The sequence below is a fragment of the Danio rerio genome, chromosome 4 (assembly GCF_049306965.1).
Source record: "Danio rerio strain Tuebingen ecotype United States chromosome 4, GRCz12tu, whole genome shotgun sequence".
NCBI classification, from domain to species: Eukaryota; Metazoa; Chordata; class Actinopteri; order Cypriniformes; family Danionidae; genus Danio; species Danio rerio.
Window position 1 is genome coordinate 18,462,426 of NC_133179.1, and position 27,210 is coordinate 18,489,635.

A 27,210-nucleotide genomic window follows, 5' to 3' on the forward strand; every position below is an offset into this window, starting at 1 on the left:
GAATGAAGGACTGGGGTTTTGAGAAGTGTGCTTTGTGTGACGCATGATTGAGTCTGTGGTGGGCCGTATGAGACGACAGCCGTTTTCAGTGTTTTAGTTTGTTTTGTTGAAAGTGCAAATCATCAGTGATGGATGGCAAAAGATTGGAGTAAAGTGAGAGTGAAGCGGTCTGCAGTACCTGCTCATGCTGCAGCGTCCCTCTATGGCTGTTGACTATATTGGTGGTGGGCTTTCAGCCGGAGTTGTGGAGAAAGGCTGTTAAATGCAAACGAGAGGAATAAATGAAGTGTAAGAAGAGCCGTGTGATTAACGAGGCTGTTGGGGGGGGGTGGGGGTGGTGGTTGTGTTTGCGCATCTGCACGCAGAGAGTGTAAAACAAGCAGTGCGGTTTGAGGCATCTGTTGCGGTTGTCAGCGTGGGGTTTGCTGGTAGCGGTGCGGTGGCCTCATTTTGTCAGCAGGCTGGAGTAGGCAAAAGTGTGGCACAGAAATGCAGGCAGCGTCAAGCTTGAGCAGTGCTTTAGTCCTTTGCTGAAGAAGTGTTTGGGGGCTGCTTGAGAGAAATGTGACACTGACATAGTGTAGTGTAATTGACGTATTGATTAGTTTGGTGTATTAATTGTAAATGTATCGGTGAAATGATAATGCCATCAGCAACAAAGTCTCTTTTCAGGGCAACAAGTATAAAAGAGGAGTTTTGAGTGAAAAAGTACTGTTGAAGTGCATGTATGTCTGTCTGTAAAGATTTGATGAGGTGTTGTTGCTGTAGATGTAAGCGGTGTGTTTGTGTGATTGCAGTGGTGGAGCGTGGAGAGCGGAGAAGCCCTGCAGACCTTCTACACGATGGGAGGCAATCTGAAGAAGATCCACGTGTCTCCTGACTTCAGCACCTTCATCACTGTGGACAGCATCGGCATCCTTTACATTTTAAAGAGACTTGAGGGAGAGGGAACATGACCCAGGACGGGGTGAAAGGCTTGTTGAGCAAGCAACTGTGACTTCAAATGAGGAAATGCAATGCTGGCAGCAATCTGTGCTGAAATGTGAGATGTGTGCGTGTGCGTGTGCGTGTGCGTGTTTGTGTGTGTGTTTGTGTGCGTGTCTGTGTGCGTGTCTGTGTGTGTGTAATTGTATGTTTGGTTTATTTTTAAATGTGGGTGAAATGTTTGGTGCCAATATGTAGACTTTTGCTTTAACAGCTCAGACAACATGCCTCATATAGGACAAAGTATTGTCCGAGGGATTTTGAGCGCACACGGTGGTGTTTGCTGTGGGCCAGTACTTTTGAAGAAAAGCTTTAATGTGCATGTAACCGCAGAGCCCTGTCAATGAGTTGATTTGTGATGGGTGCTTTTAAAGTATGTTTGTGATGCCTGATTCCATGAGGAAGTGTGTGTGTGCGTGTACATGAGTTTGTTTGTATGAAATGTAAAGAAAATGATCAACACTGCATTGGTGAAATGTGTCATGACTTGTGACTGTAAATGTGAAATGATGATGATTGAAAAAAAAAAAAAAAGTGTACGTGAAAGTCCATGCAGGTACACCTCTGCATTTGTGGAGCTTGATCTGTCATTGCTGTAGCACCTGTGTGTGCACGTGCGCTCATGTGATATTTGCTAAATACAAGACGTGTATTTAAAGAGTTGTAGTGTCAATCTTTTTCCTAAAATGTGTTTGAATGTTTGCGTTTAAAGGAAAAGCGCATGGAGTAGGATCACCTGATGACCAAGGTAAGTAGCGCTGAAATGTGATTTTGCTGTGTATTGGGTGCGCGCGCGTGCACTTTTGGGCTAGAGTGATGCGGGGCAGTGCTGAGGCAGCAGTGTCGCGCTCTGAGCTTTAGTGACTGGGTAGTTGGCAGAGGAGAAGAGATGCTGTACTGTGTGTAGATGTGGTTGTCAAGCAGAGCAGGGTGAGCTGGTGTGGTGCTGAGGAGAGGAAGTGGTGCTGTTGCAGTGTTTGTGCGTGCAGGTCAGAAGCTGTACTGTATTTTGCAGAGTGTAGTTGTGGGACAGGAGTTGGAGTTTGATAGCTGGTGTAGTTGTGTGGATTTAGCAGGTGTTTTTGTGACTGAAGGACTTGTAGAGGATTGAAGTAGGCTGAATGGTGCTTTCTCCATGTGTGGTGCAGTGTTTGAGGTACATGCAGGCACTTAGTGGAAAGGATCTGTGAATGAGTGTTAGATGCTTTGTGCAGTGTGAAGGTGATGTTGAGTGCAGTATAGTGGCATGCTAGATGAAGAGAGCAGGTCAAGATTGTGATAGTTGTTGGGCAGGACTTGTGGCTAAGCAGTTGCAGTTGTGTTTTTGCAAATGGTTAACCCTGAGCTTCCATAGATGCTGCTGTGGAAGTGACGGGTGAGCATTTTGTGCCATTTGTAATGCACTGTTGTGTAGGGCAGGAAGGTTAGCAAGCGTAGATGTTTGGTCAGAGCAGGCTTAGAATAGAGTCGTTACTTGCGTCCAGTATCCAAAAAGAAGGCCTAATGACTGCTTTTCAAGCAAGAACAGTGGTTAGCCTTTTTTTTTGGTGTGGAAGCGAGTAACGACTTATATATATATATTTATTAAACAAGGAAGAGAGGGGGAAAATTCGCACTAAGTATAAATACTTAGCAAAAATACAGTTGCGGTCACTCTTTCATTTAACTTTTTCAACCTCAATAAAAGCAAACAGGACATGCTTTGTACTTGTCTTTATTTCACAACATGGTCTCACAACACAGTCAATGAACAACACTAACATCTGCTTATACTTGAGCATCACATCATTTCTATTAACTGACTCACCCATACCCTCAACGCCTATTACAAGCTTTCAGACATAAAGAAACTATGATGATGCCTCAAATAAAACGGCTCATCTTACATCAAACGCTTGAACTGATTAGTTCAATGCCATCATACTACATATGGACACATACACTACTAGCACTTACAAGCTTTGCTCACATTGATGCCACATGACCTCTTCAGATGTCCACCTTGGATGGCCTGACAGCTGCTTGACTGCACCAAGCTGAAATTCAAAGCAAATTGCGATCACTACATGTTCATACACTGACTGATTATGACAGAAGCATACAAATAAATGCATTCAAGACATACCTACTGTCCCTCACAACAGCACTGCTGCACCATCCTGCTTCAGGGTTGCTGCCTTCATGCCACCTGTAGACTAACCAAACAGCCATTAAACACTTTCCAATAAGCCTTCACTGCTTCCGGTTTACATGGGTTACATCTGAACCATGATTCATGCTACATAAACCAAATGCCTGCATTTCACCATACACCCCTGCCACATCCACTGTCTCAATTCATATCACAAGTACATCATCTACACAGCAGCAGCAGCAACACTGCTCTGGAAAAACATTGAAGGAGTTCTGCCCTGACACACACATAAGGCCCTACTCAAGTCATTGCAGACAAGCCATTGTTACATCATCTTCGCTCATTTGCTGACACCACTCAAGCTCGCCTTTGATGCCATGTTTTGGAGCCCTTTTGCACGTGATGATTTCAACCTACTACTTTTCTCTTTCACAATGTACTGACTCACCACATCAACCCCCCTTCACATTTCTTTATTTCATTGTATGTATGTATGTATGTATGTATGTATGTATATATGTATATGTGTGTATGTATATATATATATATATATATATATATATATATATATATATATATATATATATATATATATATAGAGAGAGAGAGAGAGAGAGAGAGAGAGAGAGAGAGAGAAATGGTTAATGTTAATTTGTGTATCTTATTTCAATTATTTACACTTTACTATTATTATTATTATTATTATTATTATTATTATATTTATCAAATGTTTTGTTTTTTTGTGTGTCATTATATCTTATCTGTATTACTATTCATTTTTCTAGGGTTTTCATATATTTCATATTTGAAATGCTTTGGCAATACTGTACTTAATGTCATGCCAAAATGGATATCCAACTGACAAATCTGTGCAATCGCATCATGTCCACTTGGAAAATCAATACATTTACACATTACATTATCACTGGTGCTGGAGAAGCAGCTTGTGTGTGTGTGAGACACTTCCACCATCTCTAACTCACACACTAATCTGGCCCTGCTCCACCTGACCACACCACCAAGCAATAAAATACACCCCAGTGGTGAGAGCAGCTGACAGGAAATGCTTTCATGCCAAGATACAGCGAGTGAGTGTGTAACAGAAAGAGAGAGACTGACAAAAGCATGCGCGCACAGTGGATGCCAAAGCTACAGGTCAGTGTGCCGTTGCTCTCTCCTGTCACATCCTTCTCAGTGTGGCGGTGTATGTCGCTTCAGGGGATGTTCACAACCTTTTGGACAGCATCCTGCTCCTCACGCTAAACAGAGGAGAAACATCTCATCACTTACAAACCACAACACAACACTGCCACTTCTGCAACACAAACATCTGCAGACAAATCATCTTCAAATCATCTCTTCTGTTTTGGGACCGGGACAGCCCACCAAACTTTACTTTCTGGATGATGTCACGTTACGTCACACTCACAACAACTACACTCAACTACTCTCAACAACACTGCTCAGATCAGCGAAATTACGCCTCAGAACCTTTCACACCCACATAAACAATCCATTCATCTTTACTGCCTCCACTACACCCCGACATCTCTTATCCTCTCATACAACAGGCCAAATTCAACATTTTTCAGCACAATCATTAGGCATCAACTCTGGCTACAGCTTCAACCTTTCTTTTCATTCATGCTGTGGAAAAACCCATTTAGATGCCCTACTTACAAATCAATACAAATATAAATATAAACATACATACATACATACATACATACATACATACAAAAATATACAGTCAAAACACTTCTATTCTTTGCTTTTCCATTATATAATTTTACTCAAAACTCCACGAGCCAGGGAGTGACACACATGAAACCTTTCACTTCCTGAGCACTGGCACATCCCACATCCATACAAATACTACAGACAGAGTCTCAACCACTGTGCCTTTGTGGAATCCATTCAAGCCAAACAAACTCTTCTATTGCTAAACTTGTGTGCGCACACATTCTTTCACCTGCAGTACCTACCGCATTTACACTATATCACTTCTTTAGCTGCCTCCAACTATAAACTCTGCCCACTCCTAAAACACACACACACACACACACACACACACACACACACACACATAATAAAACAAACACAACTCTGCTATAACTACACTTCTTTCACCTATATTTTTGTCACTGTAACAAACTCTCGTAAGCTCTTGACCATTCATGTGGACTTCGTGAAGATGCTATTTGACTGCAGAACAGTCGACACATCTCAATAAACAATTGTGCTTAGAACAACTCTCCTGGACTGGCTTCTTCAACTTACAACAATCCTCACACCTCACACTCATCTCATACTCGCATTAATGCTTACAATACTTCCTCTCAGACGCATAACGCAAGCCTTTGTGTCCGCTTTTGTCTCACTGTGTCATCTGGACACAAAATTATTCACTGGGAACTGCACAAACTAACAGGGGAGCACCATGTACCATAGTTAAAGCTTCTCAAAAGGGGGGAGGGGGGGCCTTTGCCAAGAGTCCATTCCATTCATCAATCTTACAATAACTCCAATTACAGCATAACAATTTCCAACTAATTCTTCACATACCACAACCCCAAATCACAAACAGTTAGGAAAACACAAACATTTCACACTTCTATTTCATTACAGACTCTGTCCAATCAACTTCATTTCATTTGTAAATACGCATCCTGTTTCTGTCATTCAGACACAAATTAAAAAAAAAAAACTTGCGCCTAAAGCAATTTAGGCCTACTAATCAGGCACGCTGCTTCAATAATGATGTGATCTCAAACAGGAGATTGTAAGTATGATCTGCTACAAAACCAGCATCCAAGGAAGGTCTAGCCCTTAAGGAGCAAAGATGGCCCAAGGATCGCCATTTTGCCAACAAATACATGAGAACAATCTCTTCCTCAGGTGCCACTGCATCAACCATCCTCATTCATCTATAAGCCACATCACCACATGGCCTCAGGACTACTTTCACAAACATTCGCCAAGTACCACAACACAAACTTACATCCACAAATGCTCCTCAATACTGTACTGTAGGAAGCCCGGTCGTATCACTGTCAACAAGCTCCATCCACTTCTCTGGACTCTAAAGCATCTGGGATGGACCATCACACAGAACAAACAAGCGCTGTGCTCACAGATCAATCACTTTTACACCTATTCTGAGGGGCAGTACATTCAAGTACATACACATTTTGGAGCACAATATGCTGCCTTCTTTTCCAGGGATGCCTATCAATGTTTCAACAAGACAATGCAAAACCACATTCTGCACACCTTACAAAGTCCTGCCTGCGAAGGAACAGGATACAGCTACTTGACTGGCCTGCCTGCCACAGTCCCAACCCGTCTCCAATAGAGAATGCACAATTTCAACTGCAAAATGTCACAATCAACAGCCCTTACTGCTGCTCACCTTAACACCTGTTTGCAGGAACAATGGGTCAAAATTACACCTCAAACTATTCACCACTTGCTGTCTTCAGTCCCTAAAAGTCTTTTAAGTGTTGTGAAGAGGAATGGCAACATTACAAAATAGTAAATGCTTTACTGTTCCAACTTTTTGTCAAATGTGTTGCCAGAAACAAAATTGCACTACATATTTACAAAAAACTACAACAACAACAACAACAACAACAAAAACCACAATGAACACAATAAATGATGCGCCACTGTGTTGTCTGCAATGAAATGCAAGTAAAAGTACATCTACAAATCTATTTTTTCTTATTGCTCTTAATGCCTTATAGCCTTAATGTTCTTATTGCCATAATGGCCCAACTCTTCCTCATTTCCGCGTGTACTTGCAATATGGCCTTTTTTTACACCCTCACCGTTTCTACCACTGCACAGGTGTTGATGGCACCCACATACAAGTACACCATCACAACTCCCATAACATCAACACCGTCACTCCTCATCTACTCATATTTAGGCTTAATCATGACTCTACATGACGGTGGACATCAGAAAGCCCATTTTTAACACTGCATTCCCACAGCGTCGTCTCGTGCTGTGCGACAAGGCGTTCGCCATTCACCTGCTCTCTTCTGCACTTGCCCACGCGAGTCCATCATCAAAGGCCTCTCCACGCTCCGGGCTGCCACCCTCAGCTGTCTTTGTCCTTTAACACAAAAACAAGCTGAGTCAGGAAAATCAAGAGTTTTCACCACTGACCCACGAGTGCCTCCCGGTGCAATGTGGCCTGACAGATAAACCTTGCAGACGTGGCCTAAATTCATCTCCCTTTTATGCTGTTAGAGACAATCTGCATGTCATTTACCTACTTTCTGCTCCTGTTACAGGCATGTACTTCACTTTTAAATGGAGTCTCACCTAAATGCTCCTGCAACCTAAAGTGCTCAAAGGCTCCTTCAGCTTTTCTTTGCTCGGACCCCTCTTCAATCGCATCTGGCTTCCTTGATGGATGAACGCGCCTTTTCGGCAGGTGTAATTCCTCCCGTCACCGACTGCAGAGAAGGTCAACTTCCGAATGGGCTCATGGCCAGTGTTGCCATGGCAGCCCGGTTTAGGATGCTGGGCTTCCTCCCAAAATGCCCTTTCCTCTCACCTCTGACAGAGATATCCGGGTACGCCGTTAGTTTGACCCTGCAAAAACAACACTTGTTACTGCATCCCCATGTTCGGCCAATGTCTCTCTTTTCAAAGGTAATAACAGAGTACAGGGAATAGCTTCAAATACACAACAACAATTATGCCAACAATTTCCGCTCCTCACAGACACTGACGGCCTTTCAGAGGATATGGACGTGAAAATAATTCACCGTGCTGGACTGACTATTACACCATTGGACTGACTATTACCACCGTTCTGTCTTTATTTAGCTTCCATTTTCACCTGTTCGCTTCCATCAACAATGTCCCTGGAGAAAAGACTAATCACAGCCTTCCTCAAACATCAACATTTTATATTTACTCCTTCTTAGATACTCTTTGCATCATGGTTAGTTGCTCAATTACAACATTTCTGCTGGCGTTATACACTAGATCATTATTAAAGCCTTTGACAGGCATCGGAACTGCCTGGTTAAGTTTTTTGTTAATCTTATTATTATTATTATTATTATTATAAGACATTTCAAAAACTATTCACGTTTGCTAACTGTGGAGTCAGGAACTCGGTTTAAAGAGGTCATTCACCCCAAATTAAACCATCTTTATCATTTCTAAAGCTGCGATCACACTGCACTTTTCTCCCCACGCAAATGCTTATCTTCATATTGTGTAATCCTGCCCCTTTTCCCAGTGCCGCACAACACAATTTAGCACGCGCAAACTCTGTAAGAGCTCTCTCACCCTCCATAAACAGCAAGGACCCCGCTTTATTTCATGTCAAGAAAAAGATCACAACAGTCCGTATGCCAAAATTGCGTTCATCACAATATTAACATGCGACAATATTTTTCTCCACATGAAAAAAAAAAAAAATCTATAAATAACTTCTTCTATTTGAAACAAGACGTAACCAAGACAATGCATCAGCCGTGTGACCAAACACAACGTACACTGCAGTCTGAGAGGAAAGTGTGCTGGCGCTGGGGTGCTACCTTTTTAAATGGTACAAACTTGTGCCTAAAGGGTCCCTATTAATCCCACAAGGGTCCATATTACTACCAAAAACTACAAACGTGTTCCTCTTACAATTTTGCCTACTACTATATACTTTTCAAGTACTAATATGGACCCTTTGAGTACGAATGTGTACCTTTTGAAAAAGTGTACCTAGTGACAGCTCGCGTACCTCTATTTCACGGAAAACTGTTCAATAAAGTTCTTCTTTTTCTTACACGGCGCCACTAATCGATCCTTGTACCTTCATTATATTCTGATTGAACCACTACGTATAGTCTGTTGTGACAGTATTTTTGCCTCAACTTTGAATAAATCTGGAAACATTGCTGTCTCTGGAGACTGAGAGAGCTCTGATTTCATCCAAATTAACCAAAGAAATATCTCATGTTTCCCCCTTACACTGCAACTTAAAGGGTTACTATGGAGTCAGCAGTCTGTATTTAACATTAGTTGGCTCTAACCTTGGTCACAGCTCAATACTGCAGTTTGACATACCTGTTCAAGATTGTGATAAAGGCCGGTCGCTTCATTGCCAGCTTCAGCGCTACTCAATTACAGATCCGGCCAAATGTCAGGCTTCATCTGGAGCATCTTCACACCTCAACAGAGTAATAGCGTAAAACACATTGTGTTCAGATAAAGCATTCAAATGGCACACGCCTCACATGTTTGTCATTAGATGTGTACATGTCATTCCTTCCCGTATTACATTTACCGTCTTTACTTTTGCACACTTCGCTTCTTTATGCAGCACCTGCACCATCAAGTCATCAAGGAAATCACACTACAAAACAGCAAATCATTTGCAACCGATTAATGCCTATTTCTTCTCGTGTGGACCACTTTTCCTTGCATTGGTATTTTGGCCACTACATCACGTTCAGTCAAGACATTTGACGCACGTCTCCTACAGCGAATAAACAAACAAAACAATTCGCTGAGTAATAAGCATTGCCAACAACTTCATCTGCACAACTTTAAAGCCTTTTTTTTTCCAGCCGTCAGATTACAGATGTCAATGGAGTGCGTATTTCTTGATTTTAACAAAATGAAACCTCTATGTATGACTGCTTTTCACATCCAGGGTCACATGTTATATTGCTTATTCTGGTCAACTTATTTGCACAGGAAAACCTCAATGACAATTTCTACACTGCTGACATGTCAAAATTAACACACCCATTAATAGAAAATAATCAAAACATCTACTCACGTTCGCTTTGGAGGTTTGAATAAAGCTGTCCCACAAAACAAATGGTAAACAGACTTCACAGAAATCATGCATCCAAAAAACATCCGTTATTCAAGAAGGAACCAACATTTTCCATTCCATCTTTAATGATTCTACTTTACTTCTAGGCCCTTTTATACAACGCAGAAATGCTTGCTTCGCTACACTTAAGTATTATTAGCCATACACCACATACTTTTAACAATCTGCAAGTTTAAATGGTTGCACAAATTGCCCCATAATTTATTTTAGCTAAATGCTATGCTATCCTCTCGTTAAATCCAGCAATCATTGATCTCAGGAAAGAACGTAACAATCTTATTCTGACCCTCAAGACAGAATAAATAAAGCACACCCAAACAGCCAGAAGAACACAAATTATACTTGAAAACAAGGGTTGTTTTGGGGATGCAGAAAGATGACTGTCAATAGTGCTTTCATCTAAACCAGTGGTCACCAACCTTGTTCCTGTAGGGTCGGTGTCCGGCAGATTTTATCTCCAACCCTAATCAAACACACCTGAACAAGCTAATCAAGGTCTTACAAGGTATACTTCAAACATCCAGGCAGGTGTGTCGAGTCAAGATGGAGCTAAACCCTGCAGGGACACCGGCCCTCCAGGACCAGGATTGGTGACCCCTGATCTAAACTGATCCCAATCCTCAATATTTGCTTATATTGTTAGGTAGGCTCGCTTTCTTCTTTCCTTTGGAGCTGATGAACCCGAGACGAACGCTGTTTTCGTTCCACACACTTTGATTTTGGGTCTTCCTAAAGCCCTGGCCCGATTCTGCCACATTCTCAACTTGCTTATCTTTCTTCTTCAACAAGACTGAACTGGCTCAATGATCCTTTATTTTGATATCGCTGCTCAATTCTATCTGGCACATTCTGTAAGTGTTAATTAATTGATCTGTAAGATAATTACATAAATGCTTATCCCCTGATGCTTCGTTTAGTCAAAGGCTTCGGGATACGCGCCATCTGGGACGTACGACTACAGTTTTCTCATTATCTCGCTGTCTCGCTTTTTGTCTTTGCCGTGACAACTACATGATCAATTGGAAAGTCAAGGATATCTGTCATTGCGGGAGTCTCACCTCACAGATGCAGGCAGATCATTTACCTGACGTGAAAGGACATTTGATGTTTTACACTCTGCCGTGTAAAATAAAATGCCTATAAATGTACACTTAATGTATTTCTCACACAAACTCTTCCCTTGTTTGACTTTCCTGTATAATTTACACTTTATAACAACTATAAAATCAAAATCATGCTTCAACATAACCATTAATTCTACTCTTCTGCCTCTTCCATTTGGGTCACAACATTCCTGTTTTAACAACAATAACAGATCACAAAGCATCTGTGTCTTCATACTGATTGTCTTTTCCCAACCTGGAACTGCAACATATCCGAGTGGTGTTGAAGAGGCTACATGGAGAGAAAGATACTGTACCAGCTCCATGGAAACTGAGTGCACGAGAAGTGAACCGTATGTCACCCCGCCTGAGGGAGAGATTATCCTGAAACACACACACACTCACATCCTTATCGCAACACATCTTTAACACAATCTTTGTCTTTACCCAATTGTAATTCATACCAGCTTCCCGGAGGCCGCTAATAAGTAGGCACACAATACAAACAATCATTACATATACAGAGGAGATCAAAATTGCGTAACTTACTGTTTCCCAAATGTCCAGATGCCTTCTTAGTGCTATTTGAAGTTGTCCTAACAGAACAAGTTTTCGAGTCATATATCACAACTTAAATATAATGCAAAGAACATCAGAAAACACTTGGTTACACTTTAGTTCAAGTATCAATTCTTGCTATTGACAACTGGATTCATATCTGCCTTATATTAGGATATTGGCTGGTTATTTACTTGTAAAGTGCACTTTATGCATGATCTTATTCTACATCCCCCAATTCACTCAATGCGTACACCAGCCAACTACCTAACAAATATTCAAATGCAGCAAATTAGGACTTTATTGAGACAAAAGTCATAGTTTAGGCTTTGTTAATAGCAAGAATGGTACCTCCAAATAAAGTGACCAACAACTTATGAGGTAGATCTAAAAGAGCACAGATGAAACAGGCAGCTAAACTTGACAGTTTTCACTGACTTTGCCAGATTTTCAACTGTGTGGGAAACCACATCAACACCATAGGGATGAATGTTTTGGCCACAGCAGAAGAAATCTTCTTTTTTAATGTCAGTCGTTCAAGGCTCCTCAAAAATGTTGATCCTCCATGAAAGACATATGACACTTGGATTTACTTGGGCCTGAAGGGAAACATCGTCACAGAACAACAGACACAGCAGTTCCTCGAAGATGGACCTTTTTCACATTACCACATTTCACAGCAGCGCAAGTCGTCATAGCTGATTAAACTTAGAGAGCAGTGAATGTGAATTTGACAAATGCTTTTTTTGTATTCCTATCTACTTACATCATAAAAAAAACACCACAACACAAAAAAAAGTGTGACACTTCCAGTGTAAGACTGAGAATGGCTGCTGAAAGAGAGCATAATGTCAATTTTACTGTCTCGCCCATAGACGCTGCATTAGAAAGACCTCACAGAAGCATTAACTATTTTTTTTACAATTTCATGAAAATGTGATATAATAAAAAGTAGAACTTTATAAATGTACTACGGTTCTTAAAAAATATCTCTTTATTTGAAACTTTTAAGGATTTAAGATGCTGACGATTGTTCAATGCGTCATCACCACCTCGTGAAAAACATCCATGAAATGGCCACCCCAAAGCCCAGACTTAAACCTGATTGAATATCTACATTCACACTGAAAGCAGCGAGTGTCAAAGTAAACGGAAGTCATTCTTTTTCAATGGGAGCCGGCAGCAATAAGCGGCACAGGGCGTCTTTGCCAGTGTGGGCATCGGGGAAAGTTAAAATCAAGTCTTCAAATCAACTTTTTATTAACGATTGAATATCTACATTCACACTGAAAGCAGCGAGTGTCAAAGTAAACGGAAGTCATTCTTTTTCAATGGGAGCCGGCAGCAATAAGCGGCACAGGGCGTCTTTGCCAGTGTGGGCATCGGGGAAAGTTAAAATCAAGTCTTCAAATCAACTTTTTATTAACGAGCTATGACACGGTTTGGCCGCAAGCAATCAGAGGGTTGATGTCCACAGCTTCAGAGGATTTCATAGAACACACTCCTGTGAACTTTGGTTCCAGCCACAGTTGCTCCCAAGGGTTTGATTATTGTATATATATATATATATATATATATATATATATATATATATATATATATATATATATATATATATATATATATATATATATATACACATACATACATACATACATATCCTCTTTATTTTTTTTCCGCCAATTCTGTTTAACGGACAGAAGATTTATTCAACACATTTCTAAACATAATACTTTTAATAACTCATCTCTAATAACTGATTTATTTTATCTTTGTCATGATGACATTAAATAATATTTTACTACATTTTTTCTAAAATTTCTTTTTTATATTTTTAAAAAAATTAAAAAACGCTTCTTCGGCTTTTATTCTAGCCGAAATAAAACAAATAAGACTTTCTTCAGAAGAAAAAATATTATCAGACATACTGTAAAAATATCCTTGCTCAGTTAACCATAATTTGCACAAATATTTAAAAGTTTTTTTGTATAATTCTGACTGTATGTATGTATGTATGTATGTATGTATGTATGTGTGAGTGTGTATATTTATATATATATATATATATATATATATATATATATATATATATATATATATATATATATATATATATATATATATATATATATATGTATGTATGTATGTATGTATATGTGCATATATATATCTCACCGGTTGAGCTGTGAACACAGACAGCGTGGTCGCCAGGGTAGGCAATGGCCTGAGCCAACTTTGACGCTCTCGCTACCTTCAGTGTGAACACACAGTTAAAAACTCACTAGAACTAATCTGAGAAAAGCATATCGAAAGCACAGCAGAGCAGTGAGACAGACCAATGATGTGCTGGGCCTGCATTTCTTTCTTTTTGTGTTTTCAACAAACTAATGCTTTTGTTAAAAATTACATTTTGTCTTAAAAAGCAAGTGTTCATAATCTCTTCTCTAATTTCCACCCCCACTGTGAATAAAAAAAGTAACAAAACAACAAACAAGACATAAAGACAGATACAGTACATAGATAAATAGACAGATACAGTAGATAGATAAATAGACAGAACTGTAAGTCTTCTTGTTGAAAAACACGCATACCAAAATCCAGAGGGTTTAACTAATATATATAACCACACCGCTAATACTGCAGCTGAATAATAAGAAGGGAAGGAAGAAAGAAAGAAAGAGCGGTCACAGAAAGGACAATGGTTCTACAATCTGGATTTATTCCGTGTGCTTTGCAAGAATATAAATAAAAGACCAAACTTACAAAATCTGTGTGCTGGAAGCCCAAGCCTATCTACACATATGTTAGTCCGCAATGATGTCACAAATCCACCCGTTGCTCATACCAATGTTTTCTTTGATCTGCCAAATTTGGTACCTTGTTTACCAATTTCATTTCTTGGATTTTCTTTTTTTTTGTTATTCTTTAGACACGTTGTTGTTGTTGTTGTTTTTTTAATTACATATATGAACAATGAGTCAACAAAATATTTATTTACAGAACTGTGGCAAAACTCTACAGTGACAATGAGTGAAAATAAGACATCTGTTTTCATATTTCATTGGAGCCATCCGCACATTCAGTTCCTCCGTAGTACTAGAATAATCTTTTTTCTTTGTTTGTTTTATCGGATGGCTGCGCATTCAAGCTCGACGCATCATATAAAAATAATGTAACATTAAGACAACATCAGACGAGAATTGCACAATAAGAATAATTAATTATAATAATTGTAAATATTACAGTAAAGGTAATATATTTTTCTATTAAACATTAAAATTTCTTGCCAATATGAATATTAATCTGCATGGCGTCAACAAACGTAGTGATTTTGGCACGAGACGCGTCCATTTCATGGTTGTCCAGTGCAATGAGTCCATTCACATTTGTGCATATTCATATATTTTTTTAGATCTTTAACCACAAACAAACCAAGAAAATAAAGAAAGAAGGAAAGAAAGAAAGAAAGAAAGAAGAAAGTAAACGGAAAACAAAACAAAAAAAAAAATACAGAAATTGATGTAAATGTCCATTTTAAACCCAGTCCAGACATGCCATGGTAATTTGGACTAGATATTTAGTGAAAAGTCTGTGTAGTGTGTCCTTGTCGCAGAGGAATTCGCCTTTCGTGCGACAAAGTCCAATATCTTCCGCCGTCCTTCGGAAACAAAAGTCAACTCGCTGCCCTGCGTGTACATTCAAATCCACAGGCTCCTCCTATTGATTTTTTGTTTTCTTTAATATGAAGTGTATGTATGTGTGTGTTTGTGTGTGTGTGTGTGTGTGTGTGTGTGTGTGTGTGTGTGTGTGTGTGTGTGTGTGTGTGCGCGCATGCGAGTGTTTCGTTAAAAGGCCACGGGTCCATATATCGGCAGTCCTTGTACGCGTACGCCAAGTCCCAGTCCAAAAAGTCCTCGTGCGAATCCTTACACATGCGCTCCGGTGACGCTTTTAGCTTCCGTATTTTGCGGTCCTTTTTTGCAATGCATGTGAGAGTGAGGGTCCATGTTAGGGGCAGGCTACATTCTCTGAATTCCACTGTAATAGACATGGGCGTCCGCCATTGCCCTGTGAATGAAATCACATCACTTATCCAGAGTGTCCATCAAAAAAAAAAAAAGCCCCCCCTTCTCCAGGTCACATGGACTGCATGCTTTCCATCAACTACACTGCATGTCTCAGGACAGGCTCGGTTTTCATTCACTGGCAAAATCAAAAAAGGGAGAGAAGGAAAGAAAATACAACGGAAAAGAAGAAAAACGCGCGATTCGAGAGACCATCGTTTTGCGAATGTCTCGTCGTAAAGTAAGCCTTCGTTAAAAGCTAAACGTCTGCGTCCACAAATACTTTTAAGTTCCGACTAAAACAAGCTCATAACTTGTGTTCTGTTTAAAAAAAAAAGAAAATACAACAACAAAAATCTTCCCTAAATGAGAGAAGGTTTCAATTTTTTTTTTAGCTGATACTAAAAATGAACTATAAAACAAGCAAAATGTCCTTCGGATGAAGTCCAATCTCCGCTTCTATGCCAGCCGTTTCAGATGCCCCACAACCCTCACAAAAATCTCTGGGTGAGCGATCGCCTCTCTATAACCCTACGCTGTCTAGTCAGAAAGAAAGAAAGATAGAAAGACTAAAAAAACAATGTGTGTTTATAAGGCTTGTAGCAGCATTACGGTTTAAGTGGTCATTCAAGCAGTCGAGGGGGGGGGAGGCTGGAGAGGTGCTTTCCGGAAAAGCCGAGGAAAGAATAGCGAGGAACGGAGGGAAGGAGAAATCAAAAGAGGACTGAGGGGAGGGAAAACTGAATGAAAAACAAGCGCTTTTTGACTGTGTGTTTGTGTTTTGAAGGAGGATCGGCAGCGTGGCGGCCCTGAGGGCTCAGCGGGACAGTCCCGTATCGAGCTGCGGCCAGGGTGAGGAGGGCGAGAGAGAGAGATAGAGAGAGAGAAAAGAAAGAGAGAGAGAGGGGGGCAAACGTTTGAAGGAGAGAAAAGACAGCGGCAGCGTCATCATGCAGAAGCCACGGTAAACGGGCGGCTTGGCCGGGCGGAGAGACGCGGGCTTGGCACAGGTCACTGGGCCCGTGGCTCCGTGGGCCTCTAGAGGGCTCTCTGTAAGGCACACACACAGGAGTGGACAGTATTTTGGGTGTATATTAGAAAATAGTGGTCTCATACTTGGTGTTGGCTCCTCTTTTGGCTTCCTGTCCAGGCTCGACTATCCAGGGGACGTTAGCGTGGCCCTTTTGATCCATTGAGGGCTGTTCCATCTGCACACAGGACAAAAAGGCAACTGCTCAGGATGTGCTAGAAAATTACTTCAGATAGGGTCGGTTAGGCTACACCAGAGGTGTCCAAACTCTGTCCTGGAAGGACGGTGTCCTGCAAAATTTACTTCCGACTTGCCACAACATACCTGCATGGGTGTTCCAAGAAAGCCTAGTAAAAGCTTGAGTAGCTAGCCCAGGTGTGTCTGATTGGGTTGGAATTAATCTTTGCAGGACACCGGCTCTCCGGAACCGAGTTTGGCCACCCCTGGGCTAGACCCTATAATGACCTCTTAGCGAAAAGACGTTTGACCAAAGCAGAATAAATGTGCCAAACTTTATCCAGACTAACCGTTACATTTGAAATTTATTTTAAAAATATACAAATAAACAAATTACACACGCACGCAAACACACACAAAAACACACACACACACATACAATTTAATGCTGTAAATGTTAAATGTTACATTTTTTTTTATTTATTTTCATTTCATTGAATAATAATACATGTATTTATTCTCAAATAAATTTATTTATCATTTATTTATAAATTTATTTATATTTATTTATACATTTATTAATAATCATAGTAATAAAGCTATAGAGATTTTTTTCTATTTTAATGAAAAATAAAATAAACATTTTCTATACTGTAGTAATAACAGCGCTAAAGTAACAAATAACATCAACAACAATAATAATAATAATATTAATAACAACTATAATAACGGGCTTCACAGCGGAACAATCACTTTACAGCAAAAAGGTCGCTGGTTTGAGCCTCGGCTAGGTCAGTTAGCATTTCTGTGTGGAGTTTGCATGTTCTCCCTGTGTTGGCATGGGTTTTCTCCGGGTGCTCCGGTTTCCCCCACAGTCCAAAGACATGCGGTACAGGTGAATTGGGTACGCTAAATTGTTCATAGTGTATGTGTGTAAATGAGTGTGCATGGGTGTTTCCCAGTGCTGGGTTGCATCTGGAAAGGCATGCACTGCGTAAAACATGTGCTGGATAAGTTGTGGCGGCCCCTGATTAATAAAGGGATTAAGCCGAAAAAAATAAATGTATGAATAATTGAATAATAATAATAATAATAACAAAAGCAAAATTAAATAATAACAAAATGTTTTATTATCATAATATTTTATCTACAGTATAATACAAAAAATTAACATTTTATAATAAGAATAATTATACCACTATTTTAAAGAGTTATAGTAAGAACAGCACCATTTCATATTTAAAATCTATAATTAAATACAGCAAATAAATATTCATATTTCTTCATCTTTTAAATCATTAAATCATTATCCATTTTATTCATCTTAATATTTGTATTGATATTATTGTTCTTATTTTATTAATATTAGTGTTATTTTACAACTTATTTATACAATATATTTTTTTCAGAAAACATTTCGTTTATGTAAAACAGAAGCCCTGGTGTATGACATCATATTCTGTTACTCATAAATGAAATCTGAAGTAATTAACAGGCTTAAGTCTAGTGTAACCACCTCTTCAGTCACACAGAGAAAGAGAGAGAGAGAGAGAGAGAGAGGGGGGGGGGGGGGGGAAAGAGAGAAAAAGAGAGAGAGACAGAGAAAGAGAAAAAGAGAAAGAAAGAGAGAGCGAGAGAGAGAAGCAATTGGTTCACCACATGACAATCAAAGTCACACCAACACAAAAACAGTCAAGTAACCTCCACATTGCATAATTCCTATTTATAAACGTGCAACATCAAACACATTCATCTGTTATATTAAGCATCGCTGCCGTAATATCCATCCTGCAGATCTGCTGTGGTCAAAACTACCCTGCGACTAGTACATCTTTATCCACCAATCCAAACGCTGCTCCTTGTTGCCACAGCAGCTCAGCTCAGCCCTGCTCCACATACAGCGGAGCTATAGATGGAGCAGAAACGTGAACGTGTGTTTTTACGTACGTCTGCTGCTGGCTTCTCTTCACTTCTTTATCAGCCTTTTCCATATGCAGCGGCATGAATATTAAATAACATAATCCTCGCTGCGCCTGGCCACCTCTGACTGCTCACACACACATGCACACACCCACACCAACTTCATTCTTCTCCACATCCAAACGCTTTAAAAGAGGAAACAAGACACTAATCTTACGCAATAAACCTCTAATGTGAGGCATCGACCTGAAAGAGAGCTTAATGGTTTGATAACGGTGAGTTGGTGTCTTGGATGAGAAATGCTCGAGTGCTTCTATCCGGGTTTACTCAGCTGATGTTGAAAGACGGAGAGATCATTGTGGGATGACAGGAAAGGAGGATTCAGATGAAGAAGAGATGAGTCAAGCAAACAAAACACTGAACAAACAAACAAAACTAACAAAGTCAGCTGAATTATCAAATTAAATCACAGAATATTTTGGGGTAAAGGTCTGTGGTGTTGTACAAAGCGCAGCGGTCATGCTTTGAAAATAAATCTCCATTCATTTTTGCCTTTAGGAAAAAGATTATAAACAATAACCCATCATTTCTTTATAGACAAACCTGTTCTGGTTTCCAATAGATTTTATATTCTACTGATAGCACAATTTGTGCACAAAAAACTACATTACCCATGATTCTGTACAGAAATGTCCACCAATCAGAGTGTTGCAGAAATACACCAACAAAATATCATTAGCTCTACCCAATCCCATGAAGCTACTACATGCAGTACACTCTCAAAATAAGTAAACGCTGCTCGTGTATACATTCTAAATATATACTGTTTCTGCTATACACATACACTACCTGACAAATGTCTTGTCACCGATCCAAGTTTTAGGAACAACAAATTATAACTTGACTTCTAGTTGATCATTTCAGAAAGGGCTTATATGAAAGGCAAATCCCTTATTTTACCATAGTAAAATATGATCATGTCTTGATTTTTAATTATTTCATTAGGACAGCAAGATCTGACTTTACTTAGACAAAAGTCTTGTCAATTAACAGAAATAATGTAAAGTATACTATTTAAAGACATGCTCTATAATGTTCATCTCTGCTGACCGGGCTGGCCAATCCTGGAGCACCTTGACCTTCTATGCTTTTAGCAATATTGACAAGTATGCGGAGGAGGGCTATCCTGCTGAAGAGTTTGCCCTCTCCTAAGGCTGTTGATGTTGCCATCCACTCTGCAGATGTCTTGCACGCCCCTATACTGAATGTAACCCCAAACCATGATTTTTCCTTCACCAAACTTGACTGACTTCTGTGAGAATCTTGGGTTCATGCGGGTTCTAATAGGTCTTCTGCAGTATTTGTGATGATTGGGATGCAGGTCAACGGAGGATTCATCTGAAAAATCTACCTTCTGCCACTTTTCCAAATGATCAACTTGAAGTCAATTCATTATCATGCATCATGGGATTGTAGTTCTTTCTGTTAAGTCAATCTTCTGTTTTTTTCTTTGTTTTTTGTTTTTCTGCTCTGATTTTCATACATTTCTTTGCTTCAAACCAACATTTGTCATGTGATTCTCCTGGTTGGATGGTTGGCTTACCAAAATCCCAATGGGAAAAAATGAAAGGAAAAATACTTTTAAGCCGTTGCTGCTTAAAAAAGAGTGTGCCAACACACTCATGAAAAAGATCACTACTCATATACTGTTTGGTAACTTTAAGTCTTTCAATTATCATTTTTATGGTATTTTTACATAATGTGGGATGACGTAAAAACATTCTGCAACCTTTTGTTTTACCTGACATTTTTCTGTCAAAAATGGAGCAAAAATAAAAATGTTAAAGAAAGATGACAAAACAAAACAAACAAATAAATAGGGCTGTCAACATGACGTTAACATAGTAAGGAATAATTGACTCCAGACCATTGCATTATTAGAAAATAGGGTGATAGTGATCCGACCACAACATTAAGCGGTGTGCATTATTTTTGAACAATTCAACGGACGATTGAAGTCGATTATTCCACTTACACTACAGTGACCACACTTACAGTAATGACATTGTCTAGATGTTGTCCTCAAACCACTGCTGTGCGTGGGGTGTGTTTCCTATTATTCTCATCCCAAGTCTTTTGTTCTGTTTAGTCTGTCAAGTAACTGAAACTTTTCAGTGTAGTGATACGGAACTGTAATACGGTCTAGATGTGCCTATCTTTGTGTGTATCTCAAAATAACCGCACTCCTTAGAATGTTCATCAGCCAATCAGAATCAAGCGATCAACAGCCTCGTAGTGTAAGAGTGATTAATACATTCAAATAGATGTAATTAATTCACTGACATAATAAATGACTGACAGCCCCAAAAATAAAACAGAATACAAGCGGGAAAAGAAACCAAGGAAAGGAAATGAAAGAAGACCTGCAATTGAACTTTGTGTGGATGATGGAGGAAGAGTCGTGAGGTAGGAGGAAGAGGAGAGGGATGGAGAGGAGGCCGGTGCGGGGTGAAAATATGCCCCAGGGACCAGCGGCTAGAGGGGGACGTGACCTAAAACAAAGAGGTCACAGAGGTCAAAGCTTGGGAAGTTGAGCACACACAAACACACGCAAGCACAAATGTACACAGTATGAGTGATCCTTTAATTAAATATTGTTTTCATTTAAACATGAAAGATCATCACAGCATGAATTTATTTACTTTAAAGTGTTACTTTTACTAATATTTTACATTTATTATAATTCTGCAATTTTACACCTGTCCTCAACTCTGACTTCACTTGACTTAATTATTAAATAAACCATGCATTTTTTAAAACATCCATACTATTTTCTACACAATTTTGTTTATTATAATCAGCATCTACATTTTGAACTTTTTACAGTTTAACTTTGAATATGTTTAACTCTAAATTTAGAAGCTCAATGCTACCTAATTAAGATTTTTTTCAATCGTTCTAAGAGCCTACTCACACTATGCCATTCGTACCGTGCCCAGGCCCGTTTCCTGGATCGTTTGAGAAGTGTGAGTGCGCTGAATCGGGCTCAAGCACGGTTCATTTGGCTGGCCCTGGCCCGTGTTGAAAGAGGTGGGCCTGAGCGTGGTTCACTTGGGCTTGCCCGAAACTGAAAGCGAGATGTGACTGTTAAGGGACTGTTTGATATGGATTTATTAATCATTCTTACTGTTCAGTGAACGCAAACTGCCGTAGTTTATTAAATACGCAAACCCCTCACTGCACGGCAGCTGCACCTTCAGCAGACCTCCTTATTCCTGCAGCACGAGGGCTTTATGATTGTTTATGAGCACCAAAAGTGGCGGATCTGTTCAGCGAAATATCTGACTGCGTGTCCCCACATCCCTAAGGACTGTTTGGCGAAATATTTGACTGCATGTCACTGCATAACAAACGACTGAAACGATATAACTAGAGAAATCTCCACTGTGCTGCTGAGTGAGAGAGCGCTTCTCACTGAACTGCGCAGCAGCGATGACGTAAGCATGCCGAAGCCCGATTGTGGTGTGAGTTCGGGCCGTCGGGGGAGACGGGAAGGGGGGACAAGCGTGCTTTGGCCCGGTTCAAGGCAACTGTACCTAGTGTGAGTACGGCCTAAGTCTCATTGCCAAAAAAAGTTAAAATATAAAATATAAATATAAAAAACCTTCTTTTTTTACAAAGCGACATTAAATAAAGAATACAACCACTTATTCATCAAATAAATAAACAAGAAATAAACGAAATAACGCGAAATAAACACAATAACAGTTTCTAATACAAAGTTTCAGAAGTCATTTAGATAAGCTTGTACAAGAAGGATCCGTCCACCAGCATGGAACAGTTAAAAGAAAAGTTCTTGAAAGCGGCATTTCATTTTTCAGACAATGTACACTGTTTACAGTTTTTCTGTAAAAAGTGATTAGTTACTTACAAAAATAAACCTGTTGTACTGTAACTTAAAAATGTTAACTGCTATTTATCTAAATATGTGCATAGTTCATTTACTTATTAATTTTAAGGTAACAGGTTTACTCGCGTCAAGTCAACTAATCAAATTAAAAGCAATGGATTTACTCACTTTTGAATTAAAGTCAATTATTCGATGCAGCTTCAGCTTTGCTAGCTCAACATAAAGTTGATTTGCGACATTTTTGCTATATTATCTTATAGTGTACAAAACTTATTATATTGCAACTTTTTAAAAAGGCATTTAGTTCAATTAACTAATACGTTGAAACTGAGGGTCGTTTTGTAGTCAAAAATGTGCTTAATTGAAGAATCACCCATATGCTGTACATTCAGTCGATTACAGGAGTGTCATGAGGAGATGAACAGAAGAGAGAAGGAAGGCTTTAATGGAGCAGTACAGCGTATCGTGTCCATATGGAGAGGAGGAACCGCAACATAATGAACAATTTCTCCTACACAAGGGAAAATCAATATCCGAGTACAGCACATAACACACACACACACACACATACATACTGCCACTGAGGATACTGTTAGTGCTCAGGGTAATGGTGCACACATACACACACATAAAAACAATAGGTCTTATTCATGAAAAACAAGCAGAGCAAATGTAAATCATTCGGAAATCCATTCTTACGTAAATTGTCACATAAGCACTATTCAGACAGGATTAGTTTTGCAAAGGACTTTCCATTTGCAATTATTTACACAAGGATGCATGTGAGTTCATGTACTGAATCAAATGGGATTGAGATCTTTGGAGTTTTTTGCTAAGCTCAAGTGTGTATTGTCTGGATGGGGTGCATGCAATTATGGATAAATTATATAAGTTACATAATATCACCAAAGCATGGGAGAAAAAACACAGTAGGTAATTTGCTACAAATCAAGTTTGAACTAGGTGTGTGCATTATTTATTATTTTTTATGTGTGACAATATAGCCATAATGGAGTAAGTCACTTACCTTAAAATAATTACAAAAATGCACCTTTACAATGAAAATTCATTTACGGATATGTGTTAAAGTCTATTAGAATGCAAGTATAATGGCACAATAACTCGAGTTATGAAAGCCCAAAATTCTCTTGTATGAGTTACTTTTTAATTTTGTTTACAAGATGAAATAAGCAGGTAGTACAGTAAAATCACACAAGCAGGAGTGGGATTTTACAAAAGATTATCATGTGACTGTGGTCACAAATATGATATTGAATTTATACTACAAAACTACAAGTTAAAACTAGATGAGTTACATAATATGAATGTCTTCAAATGTAATCAGAACTGTTTTTGTTTTTTTTAAGGTTTAATAAATCGTAAAGACAGTCACCTGCTTCGTTTTTTTATGATTAGCAGTTTTAAAAGAATCATTTGAATGAACTACTCAATGAATCAATCAATAAAACACTGACTTTCCACCAGCAACTGGATATTTCTGTGTTACAATTTTACATATTTACCATAACCGACTTAAAACAGCCAAGATACCACAACAACAACAAAAAACAAAAAAAAACACTAAACAAAGTATCATGAATCAATACAACTGAAATAAGAGATTTTGCTCTCTGTCGATGGCACACACCCCTCATTTGCACAAGAAAACTAATTATACAGTAACATATTATGCATTGTGTTTTCTGGGAATGCGGTAATGAAAAGAATTACATTTTAGATTTGTGTAATTTGAAGTTTCAGCAATTTCTTATTACTAAAGTCAATTTAAATACATGGCTGAGGTCACAAATGAAGTGTTAAGAAATAAATAATAATCATATGGCTTTTAATATCACGTTATGTGTGGCAGCGTGAGTTAATAAGCATGTGCTTTGATGCTCTGAAACACTGTTTTACAAATGTTATCAGAACTGATTTCATTTTATTATGTTTTAATTGACATTATTCTACTACGTCTATTGACATTATTACTATGTCACACATACAATGTCTATTGACATTGCTCTTCATGTACGAGCAGGCGCAGCCATTTGAATCTTTTTGGCTCGAAACTTCGGTCTTATTTCAATTGTTTATGTTTTTGATTTATGTCTATTGACATTATTCTTCACATACAGCACAATCTCTTTGGCTCGAGACATCCGGTCTCATTCACTTCTATTGATTTCTAGATGTTACAAACAGCTTGTTATGCTGCTTGATGTTGCAAACTGATATTTGATTATGATGTTACTCTATGTTTTCGGTATTGTCATGAACACACTTGTTTGTAGAGTAAGTAGTTTGACCGTTTTATGCCGTTTTATTACTCCTAGTCATTTCTCCCATAGGCAGAGTGAGGATCAATAATGCTTTCCTAGTTAAATACAGTTACGCCAGCATAAACATAGACCCTACAAACAATGTTGTGTATAAAACATTGTAGCAGGCACATTCAAATATACATTCTTCATTCAGAAACAGGTTCATAAGAAATTAAGTTATGTTGCTGTTTTCAAACCTTTAAATTACAGATAAAACTACAATTTTGACTTTGTAGTGCATTTCTTTAGGCTTGAAAGTAAAGTAATTAGTAATTTGATTACTTTTTACATGCAGTAATTAGTAAGGAAATCAAATTACAATTTTAAAGCATCATTTGCAATGGATTACTTTTTGAGTAATTTACCCTAGACTGAAAATGTACTCAAACAAACTCATTCAAGCACCGCATCTCTCAGAACATCTGTGATATTGTTACACCGCAGCTATTAAACATCTAAAATAGCATACTGACCCAGTTGTATATTGTATAGAGGCAGACTGTGATAAACACAGACGCACATTTTATATGGACACTGATCTGGCCTTTAAAACAGAAAGCGAAGTGAAGCTTCTCATAAAAGGAGGCCAGACTGCAAATGTGTGCAATCCAACTCCAACAAGCAGGCCGTGTTTTATTTTTACGACTGGCTCCCACCTATTTTTGGGTGTCATCCAGAAAGTGCTAATATCCCTGCTGGTGGCCGGGGGAGAGGGATGCACCGTGTGCCCGCTCGAGGGGCACTGGGACGAGGGCAGATGGAGAGGAAGGCTGCCCCGGAGGAAGGAGCTCCGAGCAAACAGCCCTCATCAATCTCTTTCATCCTTAAACGCACTGAAGGGACGGGAGATGGAGTGAGTCGTTTACAGATCAAACACTCACCTCTCCGTCCCGCAGGACAGCAGGCGACACGCACGCTGGTGGGATCATAAACAAACTTGCGCTGACAGGAACTACATTGATTTTAATACAGACAAGCGTGCTTTTTTAGCATTGACTGTAACATACTGTCTGGCACAGTGTAACAAACAAATCAAGCAAATGCCAAAATCAATAAATTACTCGCAAGGCTCAGTTTACACTTGACATTTAGATGCTTTTTGGTTAATCTGATCACAAGTAGATGATGTTTTGAGCTCCTCTATTTTCAGCCACTTGCAGAACACAGATTTCATGCTTTCGTAGTGTAAACCACAAATGACCATCTACTGTACTCTCAAAAACGTATTCCAATTGTTGCTGATTTAAATATTTAAGTTGAACTAAATTAACTCTACAAGTAATTTAAGTTACTTCAATTAAAATGACTTAAAACATCAAATGAAACAATAAATGTGTACAACTTTATAAAATACTATGGAGACCCAGAAGGGATGTGAAGGAGGGGAAAAAAATGGGTGGAAGAAATAAAATAGTTTTTGCAAAATGTTTTGAGTTCCCTTGAAAAACTTTAGTTTGATAAACACTTCATGTTCACTTCATACATGTCAACCCTTCCGTTTTTGCCGGGATTCTCCTGTATTTTATCATTTTATCCCGCTATCATCCTATCATTAAGTATTTTGACATATTTTTCATCTTGAAAGCACTTTGAAATGAATATAAAAATGTCTGCATTCACCTTTTTTTCTATTAAAGCTGTGCGGCAATCTTCGCCCTTCATATGCAACCTTTAAATTAGTGAATGCATGTATATTGCATATGAAGGGCGATGATCGACATACAGCTTTAATAGAAAGAAAGTGAATGCAGACATTTTTATATTCATTTCAATGTGCTTTCAAGATGTAAAATATGAGAAAAATATGTCAAAATACTTAATGATAGGATGATAGCAGGATAGAATGGTAAAATACGTGAGAATCCCAGCAAAAACCAGAGGGTTGACATGTATGAAGTAAACAGGAAGTGTTTGTCAAACAACAGTTTTGTGAGGGAACGCAAAACATCTTTGTGTTCCCTCGCAAAACATACAGTTGAAGTCAGAATTATTAGCCCCCCCTGTTTATTTTTTTCCAAACACAACACACACACAAAAAAAAAAACATAAAACATAATAGTTTTAATAACTCATTTCTAATAACTGATTTATTTTATCTTTGTCATGATCACAGTAAATAATATTTGACTTTAGGTATTTTTCAA

At 38.8% G+C, this 27,210-nt stretch overlaps 2 protein-coding genes and 1 long non-coding RNA gene across 34 annotated transcripts in view; 1 reads left to right on the top strand and 2 right to left on the bottom strand.

Moving 5' to 3' along the window:
• Nucleotides 1-1,642, top strand: part of apaf1 (apoptotic peptidase activating factor 1) — a 93,880-nt gene extending 92,238 nt beyond the window's left edge. For 7 of the 8 annotated variants that reach the window (XM_068219732.2, XM_068219731.1, XM_005164770.5 and 4 more), the window contains one exon: nt 798-1,642. In XM_068219732.2, coding sequence (XP_068075833.1) covers nt 798-956 — 159 coding nt within the window. In that variant the 3' untranslated portion in view covers nt 957-1,642. 8 annotated transcript variants of the gene reach the window in all.
• Nucleotides 1,643-2,682: 1,040 nt separating this feature from the next.
• On the bottom strand, nt 2,683-12,240 carry LOC103910447 (uncharacterized). Of its 3 annotated transcripts, XR_012402062.1 has the most exons (8): nt 12,080-12,240; nt 11,633-11,679; nt 9,423-11,467; nt 9,203-9,298; nt 7,451-7,723; nt 7,155-7,238; nt 3,110-3,179; nt 2,683-3,020 (listed from the first exon to the last, which is right to left on the bottom strand). It is a non-coding gene; the product is annotated as an uncharacterized lncRNA (long non-coding RNA). The 3 variants fall into 3 exon arrangements; XR_012402063.1 differs by lacking the exons at nt 9,203-9,298; nt 9,423-11,467; nt 11,633-11,679; nt 12,080-12,240 and having other exon boundaries at nt 3,110-3,172; nt 7,451-8,984; XR_012402061.1 differs by lacking the exons at nt 7,155-7,238; nt 7,451-7,723; nt 9,203-9,298; ... (1 more) ...; nt 11,633-11,679; nt 12,080-12,240 and having other exon boundaries at nt 3,110-3,629.
• A 2,098-nt stretch (nt 12,241-14,338) lies between these two features.
• The window catches only part of anks1b (ankyrin repeat and sterile alpha motif domain containing 1B), a 315,281-nt gene continuing 302,409 nt past the window's right edge, over nt 14,339-27,210 (bottom strand). For 14 of the 23 annotated variants that reach the window (XM_021475055.2, XM_017355052.3, XM_073946405.1 and 11 more), the window contains 2 exons: nt 16,822-16,913; nt 14,339-15,709 (listed from right to left, as the gene is read on the bottom strand). In XM_021475055.2, coding sequence (XP_021330730.1) covers nt 15,661-15,709; nt 16,822-16,913 — 141 coding nt within the window. In that variant the 3' untranslated portion in view covers nt 14,339-15,660. Of the gene's footprint in view, nt 16,246-16,661; nt 16,914-27,210 lie in introns of those variants that run through there. The other 9 variants (XM_073946404.1, XM_073946403.1, XM_073946411.1 and 6 more) reach the window with 3 other exon arrangements.